General features: G+C 41.2%; 1 protein-coding gene across 3 annotated transcripts in view; it reads left to right on the top strand.

The window, feature by feature from the left end:
* The window catches only part of LOC112265000 (fibroblast growth factor 12), a 139,781-nt gene that overhangs the window by 41,249 nt on the left and 71,152 nt on the right, over nucleotides 1-27,380 (top strand). The window contains exon 1 of one of the 3 annotated variants that reach the window (XM_024441960.2): nucleotides 2,067-2,452. The exons of 1 other annotated variant lie outside the window; for it this stretch is intronic. In XM_024441960.2, coding sequence (XP_024297728.1) covers nucleotides 2,344-2,452 — 109 coding nt within the window. In that variant the 5' untranslated portion in view covers nucleotides 2,067-2,343. Of the gene's footprint in view, nucleotides 1-2,066; nucleotides 2,453-15,548; nucleotides 16,100-27,380 lie in introns of those variants that run through there. One more of the 3 variants, XM_024441961.2, reaches the window with a different exon arrangement.

Genomic DNA, 27,380 nt, shown 5'->3' with positions numbered 1-27,380 from the left:
AACTGAAAAAGCGTGTGCGAGCAAGGAGGCCTACAAACCTGACTTAGTTACACCAGCTCTGTCAGGAGGAATGGGCCAAAAATTCACCCTACTTATTGTGGGAAGCTTGTGGAAGGCTACCCGAAACGTTTGACCCAAGTTAAACAACTTTAAGGCAATGCTACCAAATACTAATTGAGTGTATGTAAACTTCTGACCTACTGGGAATGTGATGAAATAAATAAAAGCTGAAATAAATAATTCTCTCTTCTATTATTCTGACATTTCACATTGTCTTTGGGCTTTAAAAAAGCATTAAACATTTTCCAAACAAGCAGAGGCAAAGTCAGAAGTAGCGATAAAATAAATCACTTACCTTTGAAGATCTTCCTCTGTTTGCAATCTCAAGGGTCCCAGCTACAGAACAAATGGTTATTTTGTTCGATAAAGTCCTTCGTTATATCCCCAAAAAGTCTGTTTATTTGGCGTTTTTGATTCAGTAATCCACCGGTTTCCCTCGTTCAAAAATGTATACAAAGGAATCCCAAAAGTTACCAATAACCTTCGTCCAAACAAGTCAAACAATGTTTCTAATCAATCCTCAGGTACCTTAATATGTATATTAACGATCAAATTTAAGACGGAGAATAGTATGTTCATTACCAGAGATCAATAATGAAGTGTGCGCCCTCATCCACGCGCGCCACAATGCTACAGCCAAAATGGGAGTCACCTGGAAAAACTACAAATTCTAGGCAATTTTTCAAAAAACAAGCCTGAAACTCTTTTTAGAAAAACTTTTGACATCTAGTGGAAGCCCTAGTAACTGCATTCTGAGAGGTATTCCTTTGATTTTCCCATAGACAGCCATTTCAATGAGTCGTGACCTCAGAATAAAACAATTCCGGAATGATTCTACTCAGGTTTTTGCCTGCCATATCAGTTCTGTTATACTCAGACATTATTTTAACAGTTTTAGAAACGTGATAGTGTTTTCTATCCAATACTACCAATTATATGCATATCCTAGCTTCTGGGCCTGAGTAACAGGCAGTTTACTTTGGGCACCTCAGTCATCCAAACTTCTGAATACTGCCTCCTATCCCTAAGTGGTGATTCTAACTGACCTAAGACAGGGAATGTTTACTCTGATTAAATGTTAGGAATTGTGAAAAACTGAGTTTAAATGTATTTGGCTAAGGTGTATGTAAACTTCCGACATCAACTGTATGCAAATGTGATATTTCAGTTTTTATGTGTAAACATCAACTAATATACCATTTTCATGATTTATGGACAAACTACAGCAACAACTTTTGGGTTGTATTCAAACAAGTTTTTCTAAAGTAAGATTTTATCCTGAGAATTTAATCCAGACGCATTTCTGTAATGAGAATATTCAGGCGAAAATGTAAAATGTATTTAAATGAAGACACTTTACCAAAAACAAAACATCTTAGTCTTCAGAATTCGCTCATTTTTGCAGATGCATGAAATTGTTAAATACATAGTTTTGCTACTGAACTTACCCCCCCCCACACACACACACACAAACATACTCGATGACAAATCATAGAAAAAAAAGTTTAAAAAAATACACTGACTACTTAAATACACTGACTATACACTGCATACTTAGCCATCCACACCCTGATTACCTAATTAAGACATACTCTCTTTAATATGTCCCCAGTGTCTCCGATGTCTTGCCTCTGTCATTGCTCACCGGGAATTTCCTCTCCCAGCACTTTCACCACATAAACACAGATATAAATAGTTCCCACGATGCAGTGACCCCAATTTACACTCTCAGAATAGACTTTCCATTTCTATTGCATGGCTTGCCGGGGCCAAGGGATCACATATCCACATAGTTAAACCGTTCGAATAACTCCTAATTGTGTTTGACGCATGGCGTCAATCACTGGAGAGGGAGGCGTGCAGCTGTCCCGCTTGACAAAGGTGAAAAGGTTGACTTTGGTGTCTCATTGCAGTGTTAGATAACCTGCTTGCAAAGCCAAGGCGTGTATGGACGCAAGCGTGTGTGTGTGTGCTGCAGGAGCCTGGAGAGAGTGGTGGTGGTGGTGGAGGGTGGGGATTTAGTGAGTTAGAGTTTTCATGTCAACAGGAGCAGGACAAGGACAGCCAGGGCTAAATACAGTGAGGCAGACACACACCGAGTGGACAAGGACTGGTCAGCTTAACTAACTATTTACAAGTGACACGTCAACTGACTTAAACAGGGGAAGAGGGGTTGTGTAAGCAGGGGCATAGGAGGGAAAAAGCAGATTAAGGGGTACAGGGGGGCTCTGCATTTTCCGGACTGTGTTTTTGGACGTCTCAGAAAGCGTTGGAGAGCCAGACATGACTCGTTCGCTTGGTAGCCTGTTCCGACGACTGCTGTCAAAAGACAGTAAGGGAGAGGAGGAAGATGAGGAGGAAGGACCAGCAAAACCAGACAGCGATGAGCAGGGTGAGTTCTCTTTACTCCAAGCCAGGGGTGTCAAACTCATACCATGGAGGGCTGAGTGTCGGCGGGTTTTTGTTTTTTCCTTTCAATTAAGACCTAGACAACTAGGTGAGGGAAGTTTCTTACTAATTAGTGACCTTAATTCATCAATCGAGTACAAGGGTGGAGCGAAAACCCACAGACACTCGGGCCTCCGTGGAATAAGTCTGACACGTGCGCCAAGCCCTTCGCATAGGTTTGGTATTTTTGGGGTATTTTATTAGGATCCTATTAGCTGTTGCAAAAGCAGCAGCTACTCTTCCTGGGGTCCACACAAAAAATGAAACGTGACATAATACAGAACATTAATAGACAAGAGCATCTCAAGGACAGAACTACATAAAAAAAACATTTTAAAAGGCACAAGTAGCCTACATATCAATACATACACAAACTATCTAGGTCAAATAGGGGAGAGACGTTGTGATGTGAGGTGATGCTTTATCTGTTTAAACGAGGTTTGCTGTTCATTTGAGCAAAATGAGATGGAATGAAGTTCCATGCAATAATGGCTCTATCTAATACTGTACACTTGAATTTGTTCTGGATTGTGTGAATTCTGTGAAAAGACCCCTGGTGGCATGTATGGCGGGGTAAGTGTGTGTGTGTCAGAGCTGTGTGTAAGTTGACTATGCAAACAATTTGGGATTTTCAACACATTCATTTCTCTTATAAAAAGAAGTGATGCAGCCAGTCTCTCAACTCTTAGCCAAAAGAGACTGGCATGCATAGTATTTGTATTTACATCAGCCCTCTGATTACAATGAAGAGCAAGATGTGTCACCCTGTTCTGGGCCAGCTGCAGCTTAACTAAACATGATTTGTTTAAGGCCAGTGACAGGTCATTGGTAAAAATAGAAAAGAGTAGAGGGCATAGGGAGTTGCCCTGCGGTACACCACACTTTACATGCTTGACATTAGAGAAGCTTCCATGAACGAAAACCCTTTAAGGTCTATTAGATATAGTGCCTTCAGAAAGTATTCAGACCCCTTGACTTTTCCCACATTTTGTTACAGCCTTGTTCTAAAATTAAATAAAACATTTTCCTCAGCAATCTACACACAATACCCCATAATGACGAAGCAAAAACATTTAAAAAAAAAGTTTACTAGTTTATTGAAATTAAAAAACAACAATACCTTATTTACATAAGTATTCAGACCCTTTGCTGTGAGACTTGAAAATTACCTCCAGTGTATCCTGTTTCAATTGATCATCCTTGAGATGTTTCTACAACTTGACTGGAGACCACCTGTGGTAAATTCAGTTGATTGGACATGATTTGGAAAGGCACACTTTTCTATATATGTGATATTTCTGTTTTGTATTTTAATACACTTACAAACATTTCTAAACCTTGATTTGTGATTTTGCGGTACTGTTGTACAGTAGATTGATGAGGGGAAAAAACAATTTAATCATTTTTATCATTCACACACAGAACTGATGTCCTCTCTCAATGACTTACAGATTGCTGTCATCTTGCCGTTCTCCGTTCTCCTGCAAACTGTTCTTCAGGTCCTGGACCGCTCTGGTCAGGTCGTCCATTCTTGTATTAGTTGAATCTACTAGTATTTGGACAAAACACTTGAAGCTATTTTATTGTTGTCACAACTGCTTGTAGAACTATTTTTGATTTGTTAAAAAAATCCTTCACCTATGATAGAGAGACACCACTGTCCTCAACGGTACTCCCTCCGGCTTTGGTCTTTGTCATGATAGTTAGCAACGTAGGTTACGCTGTTATTCCTCGCAGCTGTTTAAAGCTGTTTAAAGGCACAGTCAACTTAGTGTATGTAAACTTCTGACCCACTGGAATTGTGATACAGTGAATTATAAGTTAAATAATATGTTTGTAAACAATTGATGGAACAATTACTTGTGTCATGCACAAAGTAGATGTCCTAACCTACTTGCCAAAACTATAGTTTGTTAACAAGAAATCTGTGGAGTGGTTGAAAAATTAGTTTTAATGACTCCAAAGTGGGTCTTCCAACTGGACAATGACCCCAAGGATACTTCCAAAGTTGTGGCAAAATGGCTTAAGGACAACAAAGTCAAGTTATTGGAGTGGCCATCACAAAAGCCCTGACCTCAATCCTGTAGAAAATTTGTGGGCAGAACTGAAAAATCGTGTGTGAGCAAAGCGGAATTGGCCAAAATTCACTCAAAATTCACTTATTGTGGGAAGCTTGTGGAAGGCTATTCGAAACGTTTTACCCAAGTTAAACAATTTTAAGCCAATGCTACCAAATACTAATTGAGTGTATGTAAACTTCTGACCCACTGGGAATGTGATGAAATAAAAGCTGAAATAAATAATTCTCTCTACTATTATTCTGACATTTCACATTCTTATAATAAAGTGATGATCCTAATTGACCTAAGACAGGGCATTTTTACTATGATTAATGTCAGGAATTGTGAAAAACTGAGTTTAAATGTAGTTGGCTAATGTGTATGTCAACTTCTGACTTCAACTGTAGGTTTAGACTGAGGACAAACATACTTGCACACAATACGCACGCACCCAAACATGCACAAACACACAGACACATCATTTGTATTTCTCATACTTTTTATGAGAGTATTCTGTGAGTGGCAATAGTCTGCATGTCTGTTCACTGGTAGGCCTATGTGTTGGATCCATAAAAAGGGGGAGGCAGAAATGATTAGCCATATATGAAATCCAGTTCACTTTGGTTTTAGAAGTGGGGAGGGCATTATTAAATATGTTTGTGTTTAATAAGACTGAACTAGATCAAAGGTAATTAAGTAATAAATATTGTGTTGCACCTTTAACCTATAGCCTAACAAATGAACATCTCTTGAAAAAATGTAAATACTTTTGATTCTCTTTATTTAAGGCATCCTCCAAATCAAATTTCAGCCAGACCGACCAGCCAGCCCGGGCTGGCACGCCTGATCCCCACCAGTCTAGTCAATAACTCCACTCAAGTTCCTTTCCCATTCCCACCTTTAAAAAAATTTGATACCAAGGAAAGGTTTGGAAACAAAAAAAACACATACAGTGGGGCAAAAAAGTATTTAGTCAGCCACCAATTGTGCAAGTTCTCCCACTTAAAAAGATGAGAGGCCTGTAATTGTCATCATAGGTACACTTCAACTATGACAGAGAATGAGAAGAAAAAAATCCAGAAAATCACATTGTAGGATTTTTAATGAATTTATTTGCAAATTATGGTGGAAAATAAGTATTTGGTCAATAACAAAAGTTTATCTCAATACTTTGTTATTTACCCTTTGTTGGCAATGACAGAGGTCAAACGTTTTCAGTAAGTCTTCACAAGGTTTTCACACACTGTTGCTGGTATTTTGGCCAATTCCTCCATGTAGATCTCCTCTAGAGCAGTGATGTTTTGGGACTGTTGCTGGACAACACAGACTTTCAACTCCCTCCAAAGATTTTCTATGGGGTTGAGATCTGGAGATTGGCTAGGCCACTCCAGGACCTTGAAATGCTTCTTACGAAGCCACTCCTTCATTGCCCGGGCGATGTGTTTGGGATCATTGTCATGCTGAAAGACCCAGCCACGTTTCATCTTCAATGCCGTTGCTGATGGAAGGAGGTTTTCACTCAAAATCTCACGATACATGGCCCCATTCATTCTTTCCTTTACACGGATCAGTCGTCCTGGTCCCTTTGCAGAAAAACAGCCCCAAAGCATGATGTTTCCACCCCAATGCTTCACAGTAGGTTTGGTGTTCTTTGGATGCAACTCAGCATTCTTTGTCCTCCAAACACGACGAGTTGATTTTTTACTAAAAAGTTCTATTTTGGTTTCATCTGACCATATGACATTCTCCCAATCTTCTTCTGGATCATCAAAATGCTCTCTAGCAAACTTCAGACGGGCCTGGACATGTACTGGCTTAAGCAGGGGTACACGTCTGGCACTGTAGGATTTGAGTCCCTGGCGGCGTAGTGTGTTACTGATGGTAGGCTTTGTTACTTTGGTCCCAGCTCTCTGCAGGTCATTCACTAGGTCCCCCCGTGTGGTTCTGGGATTTTTGCTCACCGTTCTTGTGATCATTTTGACCCCACGGGGTGAGATCTTGATGGAGCCCCAGATCGAGGGAGATTATCAGTGGTCTTGTATGTCTTCCATTTCCTAATAATTGCTCCCACAGTTGATTTCTTCAAACCAAGCTGCTTACCTATTGCAAATTCATTCTTCCCAGCCTGGTGCAGGTCTACAATTTTGTTTCTGGTGTCCTTTGACAGCTCTTTGGTCTTGGCCATAGTGGAGTTTGGAGTGTGACTGTTTGAGGTTGTGGACAGGTGTCTTTTATACTGATAACCAGTTCAAACAGGTGCCATTAACTTCTTGCGTCGAGCCATCCCGGATCCGGGATCGTGAATACAGCCTCAAGCTCATTACCATAACGCATCGTTAACTATTCATGAAAATCGCAAATGAAATGAAATTAATATGCTAGCTCTCAAGCTTAGCCTTTTGTTAACAACACTGTCATCTTAGATTTTCAAAATATGCTTCTCAACCATAGCAAAACAAGCATTTCTGTAACAGCTAGCGCAGCTAGCGTAGCATTTAGCGTTAGCATCAGCAGGCAACATTTTCACAAAAAAACAGAAAATCATTCAAATAAAATAATTATCTTTGAAGAACTTCAGATGTTTTCAATGAGGAGACTCTCAGTTTGATAGCAAATGCTCAGTTTTTCCTGAAAGATTATTTGTTTAGGAGAAATTGCTCCGTTTGGTGCGTCACGTTTGGCTACCAAAAAAAAACGAAAATTCAGTCTTCAAAACGCCGAACTTTTTTCCAAATTAACTCCACAATATCGACTGAAACATGGTAAACGTTGTTTAGAATCAATCCTCAAGGTGTTTTTCACAAATCTCTTCATGATATATCGTTCGTTGAAAGCCTCCTCTCTCCTCTCAATCACTGGATGACTGCGTGCAGCTTGTAGATTACGCACCAATTTAGACAAAGGACACCGGGCGGACCCCTGGTAAATGTAGTCTCTTATGGCCAATCTTCCAATGATATGCCTACAAATACGTCACAATGCTGCAGACACCTTGGAGAAACGATAGAAAGGGCAGGCTCATTCCCGGCGCATTCACAGCCATATAAGGAGACAATGGAAAACAGAGCTTCAAAAATTCTGCCCATTTCCTGGTTGAAGTTTCATCTTGGTTTCGCCTGTAGCATGAGTTCTGTGGCACTCACAGATAATATCTTTGCAGTTTTGGAAACCTTAGAGTGTTTTCTTTCCAAAGCTGCCAATTATATGCATAGTCGAGCATCTTTTCGAGACAAAATATTGCGCTTAAAACGGGCACGTTTTCTTACCCATAAATTAAAAGAGCGCCCCCTATATCCAAGAAGTTAATACAGGTAACGAGTGGAGGACAGAGGAGCCTCTTAATGAAGAAGTTACAGGTCTGTGAGAGCCAGAAATCTTGCTTGTTTGTAGGTGATCAAATACTTATTTTCCACCATAATTTTAAAATAAATTCATAAAAAAATCCTACAATGTGATTTTCTTGATTTTTTTTTTCTCATTAAGTCTGTCATAGTTGAACTGTACCTATGATGACAATTACAGGCCTCTCTCATCTTGTTAAGTGGGAGAACTTGCACAATTGGTGGCTGACTAAATACTTTTTTGCCCCACTGTACATCTCAAATATACTGTACATTAACTCACAGAAACAGCAAATCCTTCATGTAAATTCATCTCCCAGGATTAGAGCTCTTTTTACTTGCACACAATATAGCTGGGTCGCCCTGTCCTGTCCCTAGGGGTCCACCACCCTGCAGCGCCCCCAACCCACACACCCCACACAACTTTAGGATCTTAGTGAAGCATTCATTATTGGTTTCGGGTGTGTTAGGCCAAGGCCAGAGTGACAACCCACAGGACGGCAGACCACCAGGACTGAGCAGCCCAGCAGCTAGGGATTGCCTAAATAGGTATTTCCACTGACATGGGCATGTTTTCAATACAGACTCCTTTATTCGAACTGTATTACATATAAGGCCTCCAGAACATATGACAGTTGCCCAGTTTACCCTTAATCTGGTAATAAATCAAAGCTTTTATTACCAACCTTCAATTTAATGGCACTGCATATCTTAGCCGTTATAAATGCTTGGTTACACAGTATCTTCAGATAACAGTCTCCAGTATCAACATTTCCAAGCAAACAAAAATGGGAGAAGGGAGAATCTGTAGACATGCTGAGATAAAAGAACATACTCTTTGAAAGAATTCTGCCAGCCTTCACAAGACCATAACATATGCAAATGTGTCCCCTTTTGTGTTATACACCTCTAGCAGAGGAATTACATTGAGTACATGTTATTCAGTTTCACTGGCATATAGTACTTTCTATGGACGGTCTTAAATTACTACAGTTTGTCTGAGATGATATGAACATGACTGGAGATTCAAACATATGTATCCATTCATCATCACTAGCTTCTACCAGGTCTCCCTCATATTTTTGTTTTACATATTTGTGTCATCGGGAAAAGCCTCTACCAACTCTTGATACAGTTTGGAAATCAACTTTGGAGGTTTGTCAGACTGCCTTAAAATAGCATCTGACTTGTCAAGTGTTTGCTGCACAGAAAGAATTAAGTGTTGTGTCTGCAAAAATTCACCTCTTCCCTGGCTGCCTGACCCTGCTGGGACCCCGTCACCATCTGATCCTCCTAACACGCGGCATGACAAAGAATTACCTTGGTGCACATTTATACATTATATTATCCAAGAATTGAATCAATGGTTCAGTAATTGAAATGACCATCAATCCCAGATCCCAGACTGTAGCTTTAAGCTGCTGTCCTGTAGCTACTGTAGGTCTACTCATCAATTCAAGATGGAACTTTATATCATTCACTGATATTGTTAATATACTGCAAAATTCCCCTGACCTCCATAGACTGGTCTTCCCTGGCTGTCTGACCCTGCTGGGACCCCTGTCCCCATCTAGTCCTGCTAAGACATGATGAGCAGGGTTCCATTCCTGTGGGACGCCTGAAGGACCTGCGGGTCTGACAGAGATCATTGCAGCACAGTCTGTGGACGGTCAGACAGATGACTTTGGGATTCAAATATTTTTGTTGTCCCACAGATTATTTGGAAACGGTCCTCTTTCTGCTTTGTATGGGTTAGCCTACCTATTGTATTTAAATGACATATTATTTTGCAATGACATAGTTCACACACTCGGAATTTGTTGCTTCAACTTCAGTAGCCTAGCTACCACTGCTAGATGGGCTTGAGAGTTCAAGTGTTCCTAGTATGTGTGGTCTCATTGAAATAGAGTAGGCTGCCTACATGGACGGAGAATCACTTGGCAGTTAACTTCAATATGATTAGACTGTAGTTTACAACAGTGTCTGTAAATAAATATTGATACTTATTAACGTGAGTCGGTTAATAATATTTGTCATAATAATATTTGTCTCTGCCTGCAAATCAGTCTCCTAAAAGGTAGGCTATATCCTACAGGCCTATGCAAAACGTAGCAAGTGTCATTGTCATCATTCTTGTTGCTTCAAGTTCAGTAACCATACCTGCGCGATCAGGTCCGCGTGTGGTCTAAATTAAATAGAGTAGGCTATAGCCTATACATAGGCGGAGAAGCACGGGGCAGCTATCTTTCCAAGGAAATGTACTTCCTAAATAGGCCTATGATTAGGCTTTAGTTTAAATGATGTACCTCAAGAGAAAGTGCAAGTCTCTCCATTGCCTTCAAAGTCCCAAATATTGATCACCCATACTTCTCTGTCTGAAAATCTTCCCACTCCTAAAATGAAGTCTATAAAAATACTTTAGCTCAAGAGAAAGTGCAAGTCTCTCCAACTCTGCTCTCTTCAAACTAGATCTAACATATTGGCTGATCTAGCCCAGTAACAAGCCTAATGTAAGGACCATGTGAGAATGCAATTTCAGAATGTGTGCGGGGGCCTCCGTCCCCAGTGAAAGTTGCGCCCCTGATGAAATCCATATATAAGAGCCATACGAGATTATAAGGTGCATGTGATAGGCAGAGAGAAAGAACCGGAGGGTTGTACAGTGATGTGAAAAGCGTGGGGTGCGATGTCAATTTGGCATTAACGTCTGTCTTCTGTCTGCCTAATGTGTATGTGTGAGGCTGTGTTTGCTGCTCTTTGTGTGTTAGTGGGTGTGGGTGTCTGTGAGAGAGCTGATTGTTGCCTATTCTCCCTCTGTGTGTGTGTGAGTGCCTCCCTGCGTTCATGCGTTTGTGTGTGTGTGTGTATCAACGGACCTTGACCATGAAGACTGTGATGTATTTATAGCAGGCAGTAGCAGTAGCAGCAGCAATATAGGTCTTTATTCTAACTCATTTCAACACTCAAGTCAGAGATTTCATCACCAAGTAGATCTAGTGTGTCCTGTATGATGTGTTGTTTGTGAATGGAGGAATCTATGGGCATTGATAAAGACATAAAACTATGTAAATATTGATGGCTATTTTCTAGTGCTATGCTGATACAAAATACATGTTTGAGGTTGTCATCATCCAGACATGAAAAAACAACAGGCTACTCTGTGTGGCACAATGTCTACAATAGGACCACAATGAAACTGTACGCAAATGTAATTAATACGTTTTGTACTATATCATATTTAGCAAACAAGCATTGATTTCATACTTTTCAATATTATGCAATCATGAAATGACTCTGCAGTGGGAATGAAGATTGGTGTTTAGGTGCATTGACTGTACGTGTATGCAAGTACGTAAGAGAGCGTTGACGTCCCACCCTTTGATGTAAATGAATGTGATGGGGAGCCAGGGCTCCCGTGACAGCTGGATTCGCCTCTGTCCTCTGCATGCTACCGCCTCCTTTTGGTGAAATGATTACCTTGCATGGAACTGTGAGCACATTCACCTGTATAGACTTTAGTAGCTGATAATAGGCCTATATGGGGCAGGTTGATATTTATTGGGATGAGTCTTCTTGTCCTGGAGACAGAGATGAGCGATTTTACGCTAGATGTGCCAGCTGTAAAGTCAAAATTGTGTATATCATAGAAATTCATGAAAACAAAAATGTGCTAAATTTAAGGTTAGGGTTAGCCAGTAGGGTTAGCAGTGGGGTTAGGGTTAGGTTAAGAATCAGATTTGATTAAAGGAGGTCCCTCTAAGTTCCCTCTAAGTTTGATTCTACTATCTACTATGTCTGCTTCACTCTTCTAAAATAACCAGATATCATGGTCTTATGATCTTCTCATGATATCATCTTGTTTAGCTGTTCCAACGATTCACCCGACTTGACTATAACCCCATGGCCACATTGCAGGCTACCTTTCAATGTAAAAAAACTCAACATTCCTAGAAACAATTTATCTAATATTATAACTTGGCATACTTAATGTTGCCTATAGTATAGAAAAATTTTAACGGGATTTCATATTCAATGCATTACTTGGGCAGTGAAATATAATATCACTACTAGGCTAGTTGTTTTTTCAGACTGGAAAACACACACACCTAGGCAGTGGACCCACGCCTAGCAGAGGCGATGCTTTGTCGATAAAATCATCATACCCACCCACTGACGTCAGCGGTACTGTAACCGCGCTCTCCCCTTTCCCCATGGTCACACATACAGTGCATTCGGAAAGCATTCAGACCCCTCCACCTTTTCCACATTTTGTTAAGTTAGAGCCTTATTCTAAAATTTATTAAATACATTTTTTCCCTCATCGTGCTACTCACAATACCCCATAATGACAAAGCGACCCTTTGCTACGAGACTCGAAATTGAGCTCAGGTACATCCTGTTTCCATTGATCATCCTTGAGATGTTTCTACAACTTTATTGGAGTCCACCTGTGGTAAATTCAATTGATTGGACATGATTTGGAAAGGCACACGCCTGTCTATATAAGGTCCCACAGTTGACATTGCATATCAGTGCCAAAACCAAGCCATGAGGTCGAAGGAATTATTCGTAGAGCTCCGAGACAGGATTGTGTCGAGGTACAGATCTGGGAAAAAGTACCAAAAATGTTCTGCAGTGGCCTCCATCATTCTTAAATAGAAGAAGTTTGGAACCACCAAAACTCTTCCTAGGCCTGGTCGCCTGGCCAAACAGAGCAATCGGGTGACCAAGAACCCGATGGTCACTCTGACAGAGCTCCAGAGATCCTCTGTGGAGATGGGAGAACCTTCCAGAAGGACAACCATCCTTGCAGCACTCCACCAATCAGGCCTTTATGGTAGAGTTGCCAGACGGAAGCCACTCCTTAGTAAAAGGTACATGACACCCCACTTGGAGTTTGCCAAAAGGCACCTAAGGTACTCTCAGATCATGAGAAACAAGATTCTCTGGTCGGATGAAACCAAGATTGAACTCCAAGTGTCAGGTAAAGCATGGTGGTGGCAGCATCATGCGGCAGGGACTGGTGGACTAGTCAGGATCGAGGGAAAGATGAACAGAGCAAAGTACAGAGATCCCTGATGAAAACCTGCTCCAGAGCGCTTAGGACTTCAGACTGGGGCGAAGGTTCACCTTCCAACAGGACAACGACCCTAAGCACAAGACAATGCAGGATTGGCTTCGGGACACGTTTCTGAACGTCCTAGAGTGGCCTAGCCAGAGCCTGGACTTGAACCCGATTTGAACATCTCTGGAAAGACCTGAAAATAGCTGTGCAGTGACGCTCCCCATCCAACCTGACAAAGCTTGATAGGATCTGCAGAGAATAATGGGAGAAACTCCCCAAATACAGGTGTGCCAAGCTTGTAGCGTCATACCCAAGAAGACTTGAGGCTGTAATCGCTGCCAAAGGTGCTTCAACAAAGTACTGAGTAAAGGGTCTGAATACTTATGTAAATGTTATATTTCAGTTTTTAATTTTGAATAAATTTGCAAACATTTCTAAAAACCTGTTTTTTTTTCTTTGTCATTATGGGGTATTGTGTGTGGATTTATGAAGGAAAAAAACTATTTAATACATTTTAGAATAAGGCTGTAAGATGACAAAATGTGGAAAAAGTCAAGGGGTCTGAATACTTTCCGAATGCACTGTATTATCAAGCCTCCGCCCCTCTGGAAACCTCTGTCTCAAAGCTACGGATCACGTTCAGCGTATGTGTTATTTTACACATGTTTCTCTCTTTACTCACCTTCTTCTGAAACATGATTATGTAGCCTATGTCTCTGCCTCGTAATTCTGAACAGCTGAAATAAAAACCTTCCGAGATTTGAATGAACAAACATTCAAGGCCATTATGAAGGCTACAACCTTCTCTGTCTGTTGTAACAGATAGTGCAGTTATATATGCAGGACACAGCCCTACATACTGCATTGGATCAAAAACAATCTGCGTTTTGTGTGTTGTAGGCTAATCTTTGTAGTTGCTGCCATATCATAGTCACTAGCCAGAGTTGCTGAAAAAGAACACTACTACTCTGACTTCATGTCTGGCTCCTGCTTAGCCAATGTCTGCAATGATAATTTTTTTAAATAACATGAAATCGCTAATTAGACTGTGCATCTGTGTCTTGCTTGTGTTTGATACAGTTGAAGATGGAAGAATACATACACTTAGGTTGGAGTCATTAAAACTCGTTTTTCAACCACTCCACAGATTTCTTGTCCTAACCAACTTGCCAAAACTATAGTTTGTTAACATCTACTTTGTGCATGACACAAGCAATTTTTCCAACAATTGTTTACAGACAGATTATTTCACTTATAATTCACTGTATCACAATTCCAGTGGGTCAAGAAGTTTACATACACTAAGTTGACTGTACCTTTTAAACAGCTTTCGAAAATTCCAGAAAATTATGTCATGGCTTTAGAAGCTTCTGATAGGCTAATTGACATCATTTGAGTCAATTGGAGGTGTACCTGCGGATGTATTTCAAGACCTACCTTCAAACTCAGTGCCTCTTTGCTTGACATCATGGGAAAATCAAAAGAAATCAGACAAGACCTCAGAAACAATTGTAGACCTCCACAAGTCTGGTTCATCCTTGGGAGCAATTTCCAAATGCCTGAAGGTACCACGTTCATTTGTACAAACAATAGTACGCAAGTATAAACACCATGGGACCATGCAGCCATCATACCGCTAACTTCCAAAGTTGTGGCAAAATGGCTTAAAGACAACAAAGTCAAGGTATTGGAGTGGCCATCACAAAGTCCTGACCTCAATCCTATAGAAAATTTGTGGGCAGAACTGAAAGAGCATGTGTGAGCAAGGAGGCCTACAAACCTGACTCAGTTACACCAGCTCTGTCAAGAGGAATGGGCCAAAATTCACCCAACTCATTGTGGGAAGTCTACCCGAAACATTTGACCCAAGTTAAAGGCAATGCTACCAAATACTAATTGAGTGTATGTAAACTTCTGACCCACTGGGAATGTGATGAAAGAAATAAAAGCTGAAATAAATAATTCTCTCTACTATTATTCTGACATTTCACATTCTTAAAATAAAGTGGTGATCCTAATTGACCAAAGACAGGGCATTTTTACTAGGATTAAATGTCAGGAATTGTGAAAAACTGAGTTTAAATGTATTTGGCTAAGGTGTATGTCAACTTCCGACTTCAACTGTATGCTGCCTAGATAGCTTCATGCCCCAATGCAAAACTCTCCACTTTTTTTGTATTTGAGTTTTGTATTGGGGCAAAATACTATCCGTGAGTTTGTATGAACATGTTGATCATGTCTCTTGTGAACAACATGTAAATAGCTGCATGTTGCCGAACTAACTTCCTGAAAAAAATAACATGAAATTGAGCTAGTGCTTAATAGCGTACTGAGACATGGAATGCAATAGTTCAAACATATACAACAAAGTTTGTAGGCTACAACAGACAAAGGCGTTAGTTGGGGAAACGAAAGAGGAGTATTGCGCAGCAGCGAAGAGTGCCGCAACTAAGATAAATACCGCACATGCGCAGAAAACTCCTTATCTTAAACCACGGCAAATCAAAGTTTCCAGAAAATCTGGAACCGCAGCCACTCCTATAGTCGATAGCTTCTCTTTCTCACTCTGATATGCCCTGGTATCCCTCACGCCCCACTGTAGCCTACCACCAAGGATGAACAAGGCGCATTACCTCATCCACGGAGATGAGGGTAGATGCTGTCACTCTACCCTGCGGTTTAACTTTAGCGTGCGCGCTCGAACCAGGGGACACCTCGTTTTACGTCTGCTTGTAAAACCGAGAAGAGGCATAGACTATGGGAAATTATTCTGAAGTCCTTGTGGCATAGTTTGAAATTCATGGAGCCATGGGTGTTTTTGTTGGAATTCTCATCAATGAAAAATATATCAGGATGTGTCGGTGTAATGTATTGCGTCGCTTTGTCGAGGCTTTTCTGTGGTTTTCGATCTGCTGAGGGAAGCCAGGGATCTGGATCGCACGGTGATCGACCTGAGGTGGCTGTACTTAAATAACCTCCACCGTAATAGTGTCAGATTGCGTGAATTGACGAAGAAACACTACAACCCAAATCAATGAAGATTCCGAGGCTTTTCCTGAAGAAAGGTGTGCATATGCTTCAGTGTCTCTGTGGAAAGCGATCGAAGTCGACTACAACCACGAGCGGTGAGACATCTTGCATGCTTCTTTCTTTCAGTGTGAGGTCTGTTCTCTAGTGGCGCGGGGTGATTCGCCTCTGCAGCGGTGTGCTTTCAGCAGTCTCCGTTTCTCAATGGGAGAAACAGTGAGAGCCATACATTTGAAAACAAAACAATTCGGCATTATTGTAGAATCATTAACTTTGAGACAAAATGCCTCCATTAATATTTTTGATTAAATTACTGCGAACAGTTAGACGTATTAAAGTCCCTATATTCAAACCAGTGGAGTCGCTTAAGTGGGCCACTGAGAGGCAGTCATTTCATACTGAGTGAGCATCTATCTACACTAGCCATGACACTTATATGATAATCTTTCATCATCTTCTATTTTGTGTGTAAGTCGTGGTGATTTATCAGAAGACGTGTTTGTGTGTTGGAGTATGTATGTCTGTTTGATGCAGTGTGTAGAAACATTAATGGGTGTATGTTGGCCTAGACTGTCAAGTGCAAAGTTTCAGAAGTAGCAATACGTGTCTTATGTGTAGGACAGATTGCTCATAACAGTGAAAGAAAGTAATTGTATTTTGCAGCGCTGGTATCCCAATCAGCGAAAATGTCAAACAAAATCTTACTGCTCTGCCGGTGAGTTTTGCGCCCCAAGACTGATTCAGCACAATGGACAGCACAGAACCTTAACCACTGATTTTTATCCGCAAACCAGCAACATAAAAGTAGACCACTACACTCGACTTACCAAAGTTAACGACAGCACTGTACGGCTACTACTAACTATTCACAATATTTTTCAAAAATGAATCAACCGAATGCCTCCCCAAGACTGTGTTCACAGTGTGGTGGCTATGTATCTTTGTGAACGTGTTTGGGCTTGCCTCTGAAATTGTATTTGTGGAGTTACGCTGTGCTTGCAGTTCTCTGGGGCAGGATGCCATGCCTCTCTCAGGAATTGTATGTGGCCCTGGCCTTCACAATGCAGAGGACAGTGGAAGGGCTGCCGAGGCTTCAGCACTGGGGCAGATGCACATGCAGGGTGAAAAAATGAATCTCATTTGACTAATAAAAGCAGGGCATTTTCCACATGGTGATCGACTGAGTCAGTTGTCTTTGTCCACAAGAGCTAATGAATCGAACTTCGTTCTGGGTTTGAATAGTATCTTTGAGCATTTGCTTGAGAGTGTCAGAGGGGTGGGGTTTGGACTTTGAGGACTATTCCATTGGTCCCATTGTTCCAGGCAAGCTCAATCAAGCACAGCTAAAGTATTTGAGCGATTTCAAAAACTATACTGAACCAAAATATCAACGCAACATGCAACAATTTCCTGAGTTACAGTTCATATAAGGAAATCAGTCAATTTAAATAAATTCATTAGGCCCTAATATATGGATTTCACATGACTGGGCAGGGGCGTAGCCATGAGTGGGCATGGTGGACATTCCTGCAGTCAGCATGCCAGTTGTACGCTCCCTTAACTTGAGACATCTGTGGCATTGTGTTGTGTGACAAAACAGCACAATTTAGATTGGCCTTTTATTATCACCAGCACAAAGTGCACCTGTGTAATGATCATGCTGTTTAATCAGCTTCTTGATATGCCACATCTATCTTGGCAAAGGAAAAATGCTCTCCAACATATAGGGACATAAACCAATTTGTGCACAACATTTTAGAGAAATAAGCTTTTTGTGGGTATTGAAAATGTCTGGGGTCTTTTATTTCAGTTCATGAAACATGGTCCCAACACTTTACATGCTGTGTTTATATTTTTGTTCAGTATACTTAAACCCAGGTATGAGTAAAATGCGGGTCTAGTGAGTTAAAGAGAATATTTGAGCCGAACAGTTAGCAAGGGTATATCGTCATCTTCAGTGAGCCAGACATCGAGGCCCCGTTTGAATACTTTTTAAGAATGCATCCTTTGTAATCTAAACTGATATGACTAGATACAGTGCATTCAGAAAGTTTTCAGACCTCTTTTTCCACATTTTGTTACGTTACAGCCTTATTCTAAAATAAAAACATTTCCTCATCAATCTACACACAATACCCCATAATGACGAAGTGAAAACAGCTTTTTAGATATTTTCGCATATGTATTCAAAATAAAAAACAGTTTTCAGACTACTTGCTATGAGACTCAAAATTGAGTTCAGGTGCACCCTGTTTACATGGATCATTCTTGAGATGTTTCTACAACTTGATTTGAGTCCACCTGTGGTAAATTAAATTGATTGGGCCTGATTTGGAAAGGCACACACCTGTTTATATAAGGTCCCACAGTTGAAAGTGCATGTCAGAGCAATAACCAAGCCATGAGGTCGAAGGAATTGTCCGCAGGGCTCCAAGACAGGATTGTGTCGGCACAGATCTGTGGAAGGGTACCAAAACATTTCTCCAGCATTGAAGGTCCCCAAGAACACAGTGGCCTCCATCATTCTGAAATGGAAGAAGTTTGGAACCACCAAGACTCTTCTAGGCCACTCCTCAGTAAAAGGCACATGACAGCCAGCTTGGAGTTTGCCAAAAGGCACCTAAAGGACTCTCAGACCATGAGAAACAAGATTCTCTGGTCTGATGAAACCCAGATTAAAATTTTTGGGCCTGAATGGTATGTCTGGAGGAAACCTGGTACCAACCCTACGGTGAAGCATGGTGGTGGCAGCATCATGCTGTGGGGATGTTTTTCAGCAGCAGGGACTGGGAGAGTAGTCTTGATTGAGGGAAACATGAAAGGAGCAAAGTACATAGAGATCCTGAATGAAAACATGCTCCAGAGTGCTCAGGAACTCAGACTGGGGTGAAGGTTTACCTTCCAACAGGACTAACGACCCTTGGCACACAGCCAAGACAACACAGGAGTGGCTTCGGGACAAGTTTCTGAAAGTCCTTGTGTGGCCCAGCTTTTTCTTTATGGGGTGTTGTGTGTAGATTGATTAGGGGGAAAAACTCTTTAATACATTTTAGAATAAAGCTGTAACTTAACAAAATCTGGAAAAAGTCATGTGGTCTGAATATATATTCCTGACTGAAATTGCTCATTCTGATATTTCTTAATTCCTTTCTTTGAACTTTTTTGATTATGTTTTGTATTGACAGGTATTATTATTTCCCTGTTGGAGATAGAAACACAAGCATTTTGCTGCACCTGCGATAAGATCCAAAAACCTGTATACACAACAAACTTTTATTTGATACAACAGTAGCCTACACTTCAAATTTGAACTTGCCTCTCTGCATTCAACATTTTAATACAACATTGAAATTCATATTTTGTAGGATATCATGAAGTTGATGGCTAAAACCCTTTGGCCAAAAGTTGTCTGAACTGAATGAATAAATTAATTGCCCTTTTACATGGATTTATATGATTTAAAAAGTTACAAACCATGCCTGTCTTTTCGTCTACTTACATTGTTTGAAAATACAATAAGCCAGAGAGTTGGACGTCCCATTTCTCATACCTCACAGTACTACTTTTGAAAGAAAATGAATGTGGACCAAAGTCTGGTTGAGTGGGTAACACTTGCTTCATGTACTTCCCTCTGTGGCAGGGATCCTGGTATGCGCCTTACATTCTCTGCTCCCTCCACTCTGTCTCTCTGCTTCTGCTCCTGTCCTGCCATAAAATTCAGAACTTTGTACTCCAATGAGAACAGTCCTAGGCTAGAAGAATATAACACCCTACCCCCTGGGCATAGATATAGATCTCTCCCATTCAGATCTAAGAGTGAAGCATCTATCAAACTCCTCAACTTGTTTTTGTTTTAAGTTACGATTGAATTAAATGTTATACTGTATGTGTTCTTTATTGTCATATGCCTTGCATGTACCAATTCTTCACCAAACATGAAGTTTCCTCTTAGAAAATAAAAGTGATTGGAATTGGATTTGAATTGGAATAGTTCATAAAGAGGACTAATTAAGTCACAGTGGCATGAGTAAGATGAATGTGCCTGTTAATGTTTTAGGACGGTATGATAAGCGCTAATCTATCTGATGTTGCGCACTATTTTGCCGACAGAGAAAGGCGACATCTTATCAAATCTAATTTTATTTGTCACATGCACATAGGTGTAGACCTTACAGGTGTAGAACTTACAGTGAAATGCTTACTTACAGGCTCTAACCAACAGTGCAAAAAATTTATTAGGTGAACAATAGGTAAGTAAATAAATAAAAACATCAGTAAAAAGACTGAAAAATAACAGTAGCGAGGCTATATACAGGAGCGAGGCTACATACAGGCACCGGTTAGTCGGGCTGATTGAGGTAGTATGAACATGTAGATATGGTTAAAGTGACTATGCATAAATGATGAACAGAGAGTAGCAGTAGCGTAAAAGAGAGGTTGGCGGGTGGCGGGACACAATGCAGATATCCCGGTGTCAAGTAATTATTTAATCAGTGTTCATAAATTCCAATTATATTTATCTGTCTGATACCCAGAGGTTGTAAAGTTATGGTCTTAAATAAAACAGACAGAATTCGCAGCTCACAATTGATCAGATCCCAATTTATTTGCAAGAGCTCTCAAGTTTTGACAAATACATTTCTTCTTATACCATCCTAAACTACGCACATACATACACACCAACAGGGATTTTCTCATGAGTCTAACCACAGTTTATAACCCCTCAGCTGACAGTTCCAGGCTCCCCCAGACATTATAACACTGGAGGAGCTCTCCCTGTCCTCTCTTATCGCCACATACATTCCTTTCTTCCTAGGTACATGCCATATAACCCCTTCCTAATGAACAAACATTATTTAATACTACAAGAAAGACAGGGTAGAATTCTTGCCATTATAGTGCAGAATACTTCATTTAGTCATTTTTGATAAAAAAATCCCATAACACCGGTTAGCCAATGTGCCGGGGGCACTGGTTGGTTGGGCCAATTGAGGTAGTATGTACATGTATGTATAGTTAAAGTGACTATGTATATATGATAAACAGAGTGTAGCAGCAGCATTGAAGAGGGTTTCGGTGGGCACACAATGCAAATAGTCCAGGTAGCCATTTGATTACCTGTTCCGGAGTCTTATGGCTTGGGGGTAAAAACTGTTGAGAAGCCTTTTTGTCCTAGACTTTGCACTCCGGTACTGCTTTCCATGCGGTAGTAGAGAGAACAGTCTATGACTGTTGTGGCTGAGGTCTTTGACAATTTTTCGGGCCTTCCTCTGACACCGCCTGGTGTAGAGGTTCTGGATGGCAGGCAGCTTAGCCCCAGTGATGTACTGTGCCGTACACACTACCCTCTGTAGTGCCTTGCGGTTGGAGGCCGAGCAATTGCCTTACCAAATACAGGGCAAAAAAGTATTAGTCAGCCACCAATTGTGCAAGTTCTCCCACTTAAAAAGATGAGAGGCCTGTAATTTTCATCATAACCTACACTTCAACTATGACAGACAAAATGAGAAAAAAAATCCCCCAAATCACATTGTAGGATTTTTAATGAATTTATTTGCAAATTATGGTGGGAAATAAGTATTTGATCACCTACAAACAAGCAAGATTTCTGGCTCTCACAGACCTGTAACTTCTTCTTTAAGAGGCTCCTCTGTCCTCCACTCGTTACCTGTATTAATAGCACCTGTTTGAACTTGTTATTAGTATAAAAGACACCTGTCCACAACCTCAAACAGTCACACTCCAAACTCCACTATGGCCAAGACCAAAGAGCTGTCAAAGGACACCAGAAACAAAATTGTAGACCTGCACCAGGCTGGGAAGAATGAATCTGCAATAGGTAAGCAGCTTGGTTTGAAGAAATCAACTGTGGGAGCAATTATTAGGAAATGGAAGACATACAAGACCACTGATAATCTCCCTCGATCTGGGGCTCCACGCAAGATCTCACCCCATGGGGTCAAAATGATCACAAGAATGGTGAGCAAAAATCCCAGAACCACACGGAGGGACCTACTGAATGACCTGCAGAGAGCTGGGACCAAAGTAACAAAGCCTACCATCAGTAACACACTACGCCGCCAGGGACTCAAATCCTGCAGTGCCAGACGTGTCCCCCTGCTTAAGCCAGTACATGTCCAGGCCCATCTGAAGTTTGCTAGAGAGCAAACTCTCACTTATCTCCACATACATTAGAAGAAGATTGGGAGAATGTCATATGGTCAGATGAAACCAAAATACAACTTTTTGGTAAAAACTCAACTCGTCGTGTTTGGAGGACAAAGAATGCTGAGTTGCATCCAAAGAACACCATACCTACTGTGAAGCATGGGGGTGGGAACATCATGCTTTGGGGCTGTTTTTTATTTATTTATTTTTAAAAATTTATTTAACCTTTATTTAACCAGGTAGGCTTGTTGAGAACAAGTTCTCATTTGCAACTGCGACCTGGCCAAGATAAAGCGTAGCAATTCGACACATACAACAACACAGAGTTACACATGGAATAAACAAAACATACAGTCAATAATACAGTAGAACAAAATAAAACAAAAAGTCTATATACAGTGAGTGCAAATGAGGTACGTTAAGGAAATAAATAGGCCATGGTGGCGAAGTAATTACAATATAGCAATTAAACACTGGAATGGTAGATCGGCAGAAGATGAATGTGCAGGTAGAGATACTGGGGTGCAAAGGAGCAAAATAAATAAATAAATAAATACCAGTATGGGGTTGAGGTAGGTAGATAGATGGGCTGTTTACAGATAGGCTAAGTACAGGTGCAGTGATCTGTAAAATGCTCTGACAGCTGGTGCTTAAAGCTAGTGAGGGAGATGTGAGTCTCCAGCTTCAGAGATTTTTGCAATTCGTTTCAGTCATGGGCAGCAGAGAACTGGAAGGAAAGACGACCAAAGGAGGAATTGCCTTTGGGGGTGACCAGTGAGATATACCTGCTGGAGCGCATGCTACGAGTGGGTGCTGCTATGGTGAGCAGTGAGTTGAGATAAGGCGGGGCTTTACCTAGCAGAGACTTGTAGATAACCTGTAGCCAGTGGGTTTGGCGACGAGTATGAAGCGAGGGCCAACCAACGAGAGCGTACAGGTCGCAATGGTGGGTAGTGTATGGGGCTTTGGTGACAAAACGGATGGCACTGTGATAGACTGCATCCAGTTTGTTGAGTAGTGTGTTGGAGGCTATGTTATAGATGACATCACCGAAGTCGAGGATCGATAGGATGGTCAGTTTTACGAGGGTATGTTTGGCAGCATGAGTGAAGGATGCTTTGTTGCGATATAGGAAGCCGATTCTAGATTTAATTTTGGATTGGAGATGCTTAATGTGAGTCTGGAAGGAGAGTTTACAGTCTAACCAGACACCCAGGTATTTGTAGTTGTCCCCGTATTCTAAATCAGAGCCGTCCAGAGTAGTGATGCTGGACGGGTGAGCAGGTGCGGGCAGCGATCGATTGAAAAGCATGCATTTAGTTTTACTTGCGTTTAAGAGCAGTTGGAGGCCACGGAAGGAGAGTTGTAATGGCATTGAAGCTCGTCTGGAGGTTAGTTAACACAGTGTCCAAGGAGGGGCCCGAAGTATACAGAATGGTGTGGTCGCGTAGAGGTGGATCAGAGAATCACCAGCAGCAAGAGCAACATCATTGATGTATACAGAAAAGAGAGTCGGCTCTTTTCTGCGAAGGGACCAGGACGACTGATCCGTGTAAAGGAAAGAATGAATGGGGCCATGTATCGTGAGATTTTGAGTGAAAACCTCCTTCCATCAGCAAGGGCATTGAAGATGAAACGTGGCTGGGTCTTTCAGCATGACAATGATCCCAAACACACCGCCCAGGCAATCGAAGGAGTGGCTTCGTAAGAAGCATTTCAAGGTCCTGGAGTGGCCTAGCCAGTCTCCAGATCTCAACCCCATAGAAAATCTTTGGAGGGAGTTGAAAGTCTGTGTTGCCCAGCAACAGCCCCAAAACATCACTGCTCTAGAGGAGATCTGCATGGAGGAATGGGCCAAAATACCAGCAACAGTGTGTGAAAACCTTGTGAAGACTTACAGAAAACGTTTGACCTCTGTCATTGCAGAGAAACTTGAAATCATTAACAGGCACATTCATCTTACTCATGCCACTGTGACTTAATTAGTCCTCTTTATGAACTATTCCAATTCAAATCCAATTCCTCTGTCATTCAAGTTTCCGATTTCAAGTTTTCATAACAATCGGAAATCGCTATTTTTGGGTGCCGATTTTCGATTATTATTATTTTTTTTACATTTATTTTTTTATACCTTTTATTTAACTAGGCAAGTCAGTTAAGAACACATTCTTATTCTCAATGACTGCCTAGGAACTGTGGGTTAACTGCCTTGTTCAGGGGCAGAACGACAGATTTTCACCTGGTCAGCTCAGGGGATCCAATCTTGCAACCGCACAGTTAACTAGTCCAACGCTCTAACCTTTGCACTCCACGAGTAGCCTGCCTGTTACGCAAATGCAGTAGAAGCCAAGGTAAATTGCTAGCTAGCATTGAACTTATCATATAAAAAACAGTCAATCATAATCACTAGTTATAACTACTGATCCAGTTTAGCAGGCAATATTAACCAGGTGAAATTGTGTCATTTCTCTTGCATTCATTGCACGCAGAGTCAGGGTATATGCAACAGTTTGGGCTGCCTGGCTCATTGCAAACTAATTTGCCAGAATGTTCCATAATTATGACATACATTGAAGGTTGTGCAATGTAACAAGAATATTTAGACTTAGGGATGCCACCCGTTAGATAAAATACCGAACGGTTCCGTATTTCACTGAAATAATAAACGTTTTGTTTTCGAAATGATAGTTTCCAGATTCGATCATATTAATGACCAAAGGCTCGTATTTCTGTGTGTTATTATGTTATTTGGTGATTTGGTAGAGCAGTCTGACTGAGCAGCAGCAGGCCTGTAATCATTCATTCAAAGAGCACTTTCGTGCGTTTTGCCAGCAGCTCTTCGCAAGCACAGCGCTGTTTATGACTTCAAGCCTATCAGCCTAATGGCTGGTGTAACCAATGTGAAATGGCTAGCTAGTTAGCTGGGTGTGCGCTAATACTGTTTCAAACGTCACTCGCTTTTAGATTTGGAGTAGTTATTCCCCTTGTGCTGCAAGGGCCGTGGCTTTTGTGGAGAGATGGGTAACGTAGCTTCGAGTGTGGCTGTTGTCGACGTGTTCCTGGTTCGAGCCCAGGTAGGGGCGAGGGGGGGATGGAAGCTATACTGTTACACTGGCAATACTATAGTGCCTATAAGAACATCCAAAGGTATATGAAATACAAATGGTATAGAGAGAAATAGTCCTATAAATACAATATTAACTACAACCTAAAACCTCTTACCTTGGAATATTGAAGTCTCATGTTAAACGGAACCACCAACTTTCATATGTTCTCATGTTCTGAGCAAGGAACTTAAACGTTAGCTTTTTTACATGGCACATATTTTACATGGCACACATTTTTACATGGCACATATTACTTTCTTCTCCAACACTTTGTTTTTGCATTATTTAAACGAAATTGAACATGTTTCATTATTTATTTGAGGCTAAATCTATTTTATTTATGTTTTATATTAAGTTAAAATAAGTGTTAATTCAGTATTGTTGTAATTGTCATTATTACAAAGTAAAAAGTTTTTATTTTTTTATTTTTAAATCAGCCGATTAATCGGTATCGGCTTTTTTGGTCCTCCAATAATCGGTATCGGCGTTGAAAAATCATAGTCGGTCGACCTTTACTGTGGATGTATTTCAAGGCCTACCGTCAAACTCAGTGCCTCTTTGCTTGACATCATGGGAAAATTAAAAGAAATCAGCCAAGACCCCAGAAAAGAATTGTAGACCTCCACAAGTCTGGTTCATCCTTGGGAGCAATTTCCAAAGACCTGATAGCAACGTTCATCTGTACAAACAAAAGAAGCCACTGCTCCAAAACCGACAAGAAAAAAACAGACTATGGTTTGCAACTGCACATGGGGACAAAGATCGTACTTTTTGGTGAAATGTTCTCTGGTCTGATGAAACAAAAATAGAACTGTTTGACCATAATGACCATCGTAATGTTTGGAGGAAAAAGGGGGAGGCTTGCAAGCCGAAGAACACCATCCCAACCGGGAAGCGCGGGGGTGGCAGCATCATGTTGTGGGGGTGCTTGAATGAAGGAGGGACTGGTGCACTTCACAAAATAGATTGATTATTGAGGAAGGACAATGATGTGGATATATTGAAGCAACAACTCAAGACATCAGTCAGGAAGTTAAAGCTTGGTCGCAAATGGGTCTTCGAAATGGACAATGACACCAAGCATTCTTCCAAAGTTGTGGCAAAATGGCTTAAGCAGGAATCAGGACAACAGAGTAGTGGTCAGATTTACCAAATGGAGGGTGAGGGAGAGCTTTGTACGCGTCTCTGTGTGTGTAGTACAGGTGATCTATAATTATTTCTCCCTCTGGTTGCACATTTAACCTGTTGATAGAAATGAGGTTGAACTGATTTAAGTTTCCCTGCATTAAACTCTCCGGCTGCTAGGAGCGCCGCCTCTGGGTGAGTGGTTTCCTGTTTGCTTATTTCCTTATACAGCTGACTGAGTGCGATCTTAGTTCCATCTGTCTGTGGTGGTAAATAAACAGCCACAAAAAGTATAGCTGAAAACTCTCTAGGCAAGTAGTCTGGCCTCCAATTTATCACAAGATACTCTACTTCAGGCGAGCAAAATCTAGAGACCTCCTTAGATTTCGTGCACCAGCTGTTTTTTACAACTATGTACAGACCCCCCTCGTGCTGTCCTATCTTGCCGGTGCAGCGTATATCCCGCTAGCTGAATATCCATGTCATCATTCAGCCACGATTTCATGAAACATAGGATATTGCAGTTTTTGATGTCCTGTTGGTAGGATATTCGTGATCGTACCTCGTCTAATTTATTGTCCAATGATTGCACGTTGGCGAGCAATAGTGACGGTAACGGCAGCTTTCCCACCTGCCTTCTGCAGATCCTCACGAGGAATCCCGCTCTGTGTCCTCTGTACCTGCGTCTCTTCCTCTTGCAAATAACTGGGATGTTGGCCTTGTCGGGTGTTTGGAGAATGTCACTTCTGGACATCAGATTGAAAGTTACTAACCTCGATTTCGACTTCAAATATGACTTAAACTCAGACTCAGCTGTTCCACTGTTCATACAGGACCCTATTCCTTTGTTCCATGGGCTACCGACTTCAGTGCAACTTTTTACATCATCGATCATAGTCTGCAGCTGGTAAAACGTATGTGTTATGGCTTTACACCCCCTGCAATAATGTGGATAAAGAGGTACCTGTCTAACAGAACA

The sequence above is a fragment of the Oncorhynchus tshawytscha genome, linkage group LG13 (genome assembly GCF_018296145.1).
Source record: "Oncorhynchus tshawytscha isolate Ot180627B linkage group LG13, Otsh_v2.0, whole genome shotgun sequence".
Lineage (NCBI taxonomy): Eukaryota > Metazoa > Chordata > Actinopteri > Salmoniformes > Salmonidae > Oncorhynchus > Oncorhynchus tshawytscha.
This window is presented reverse-complemented; position numbering and strand designations above follow the sequence as displayed.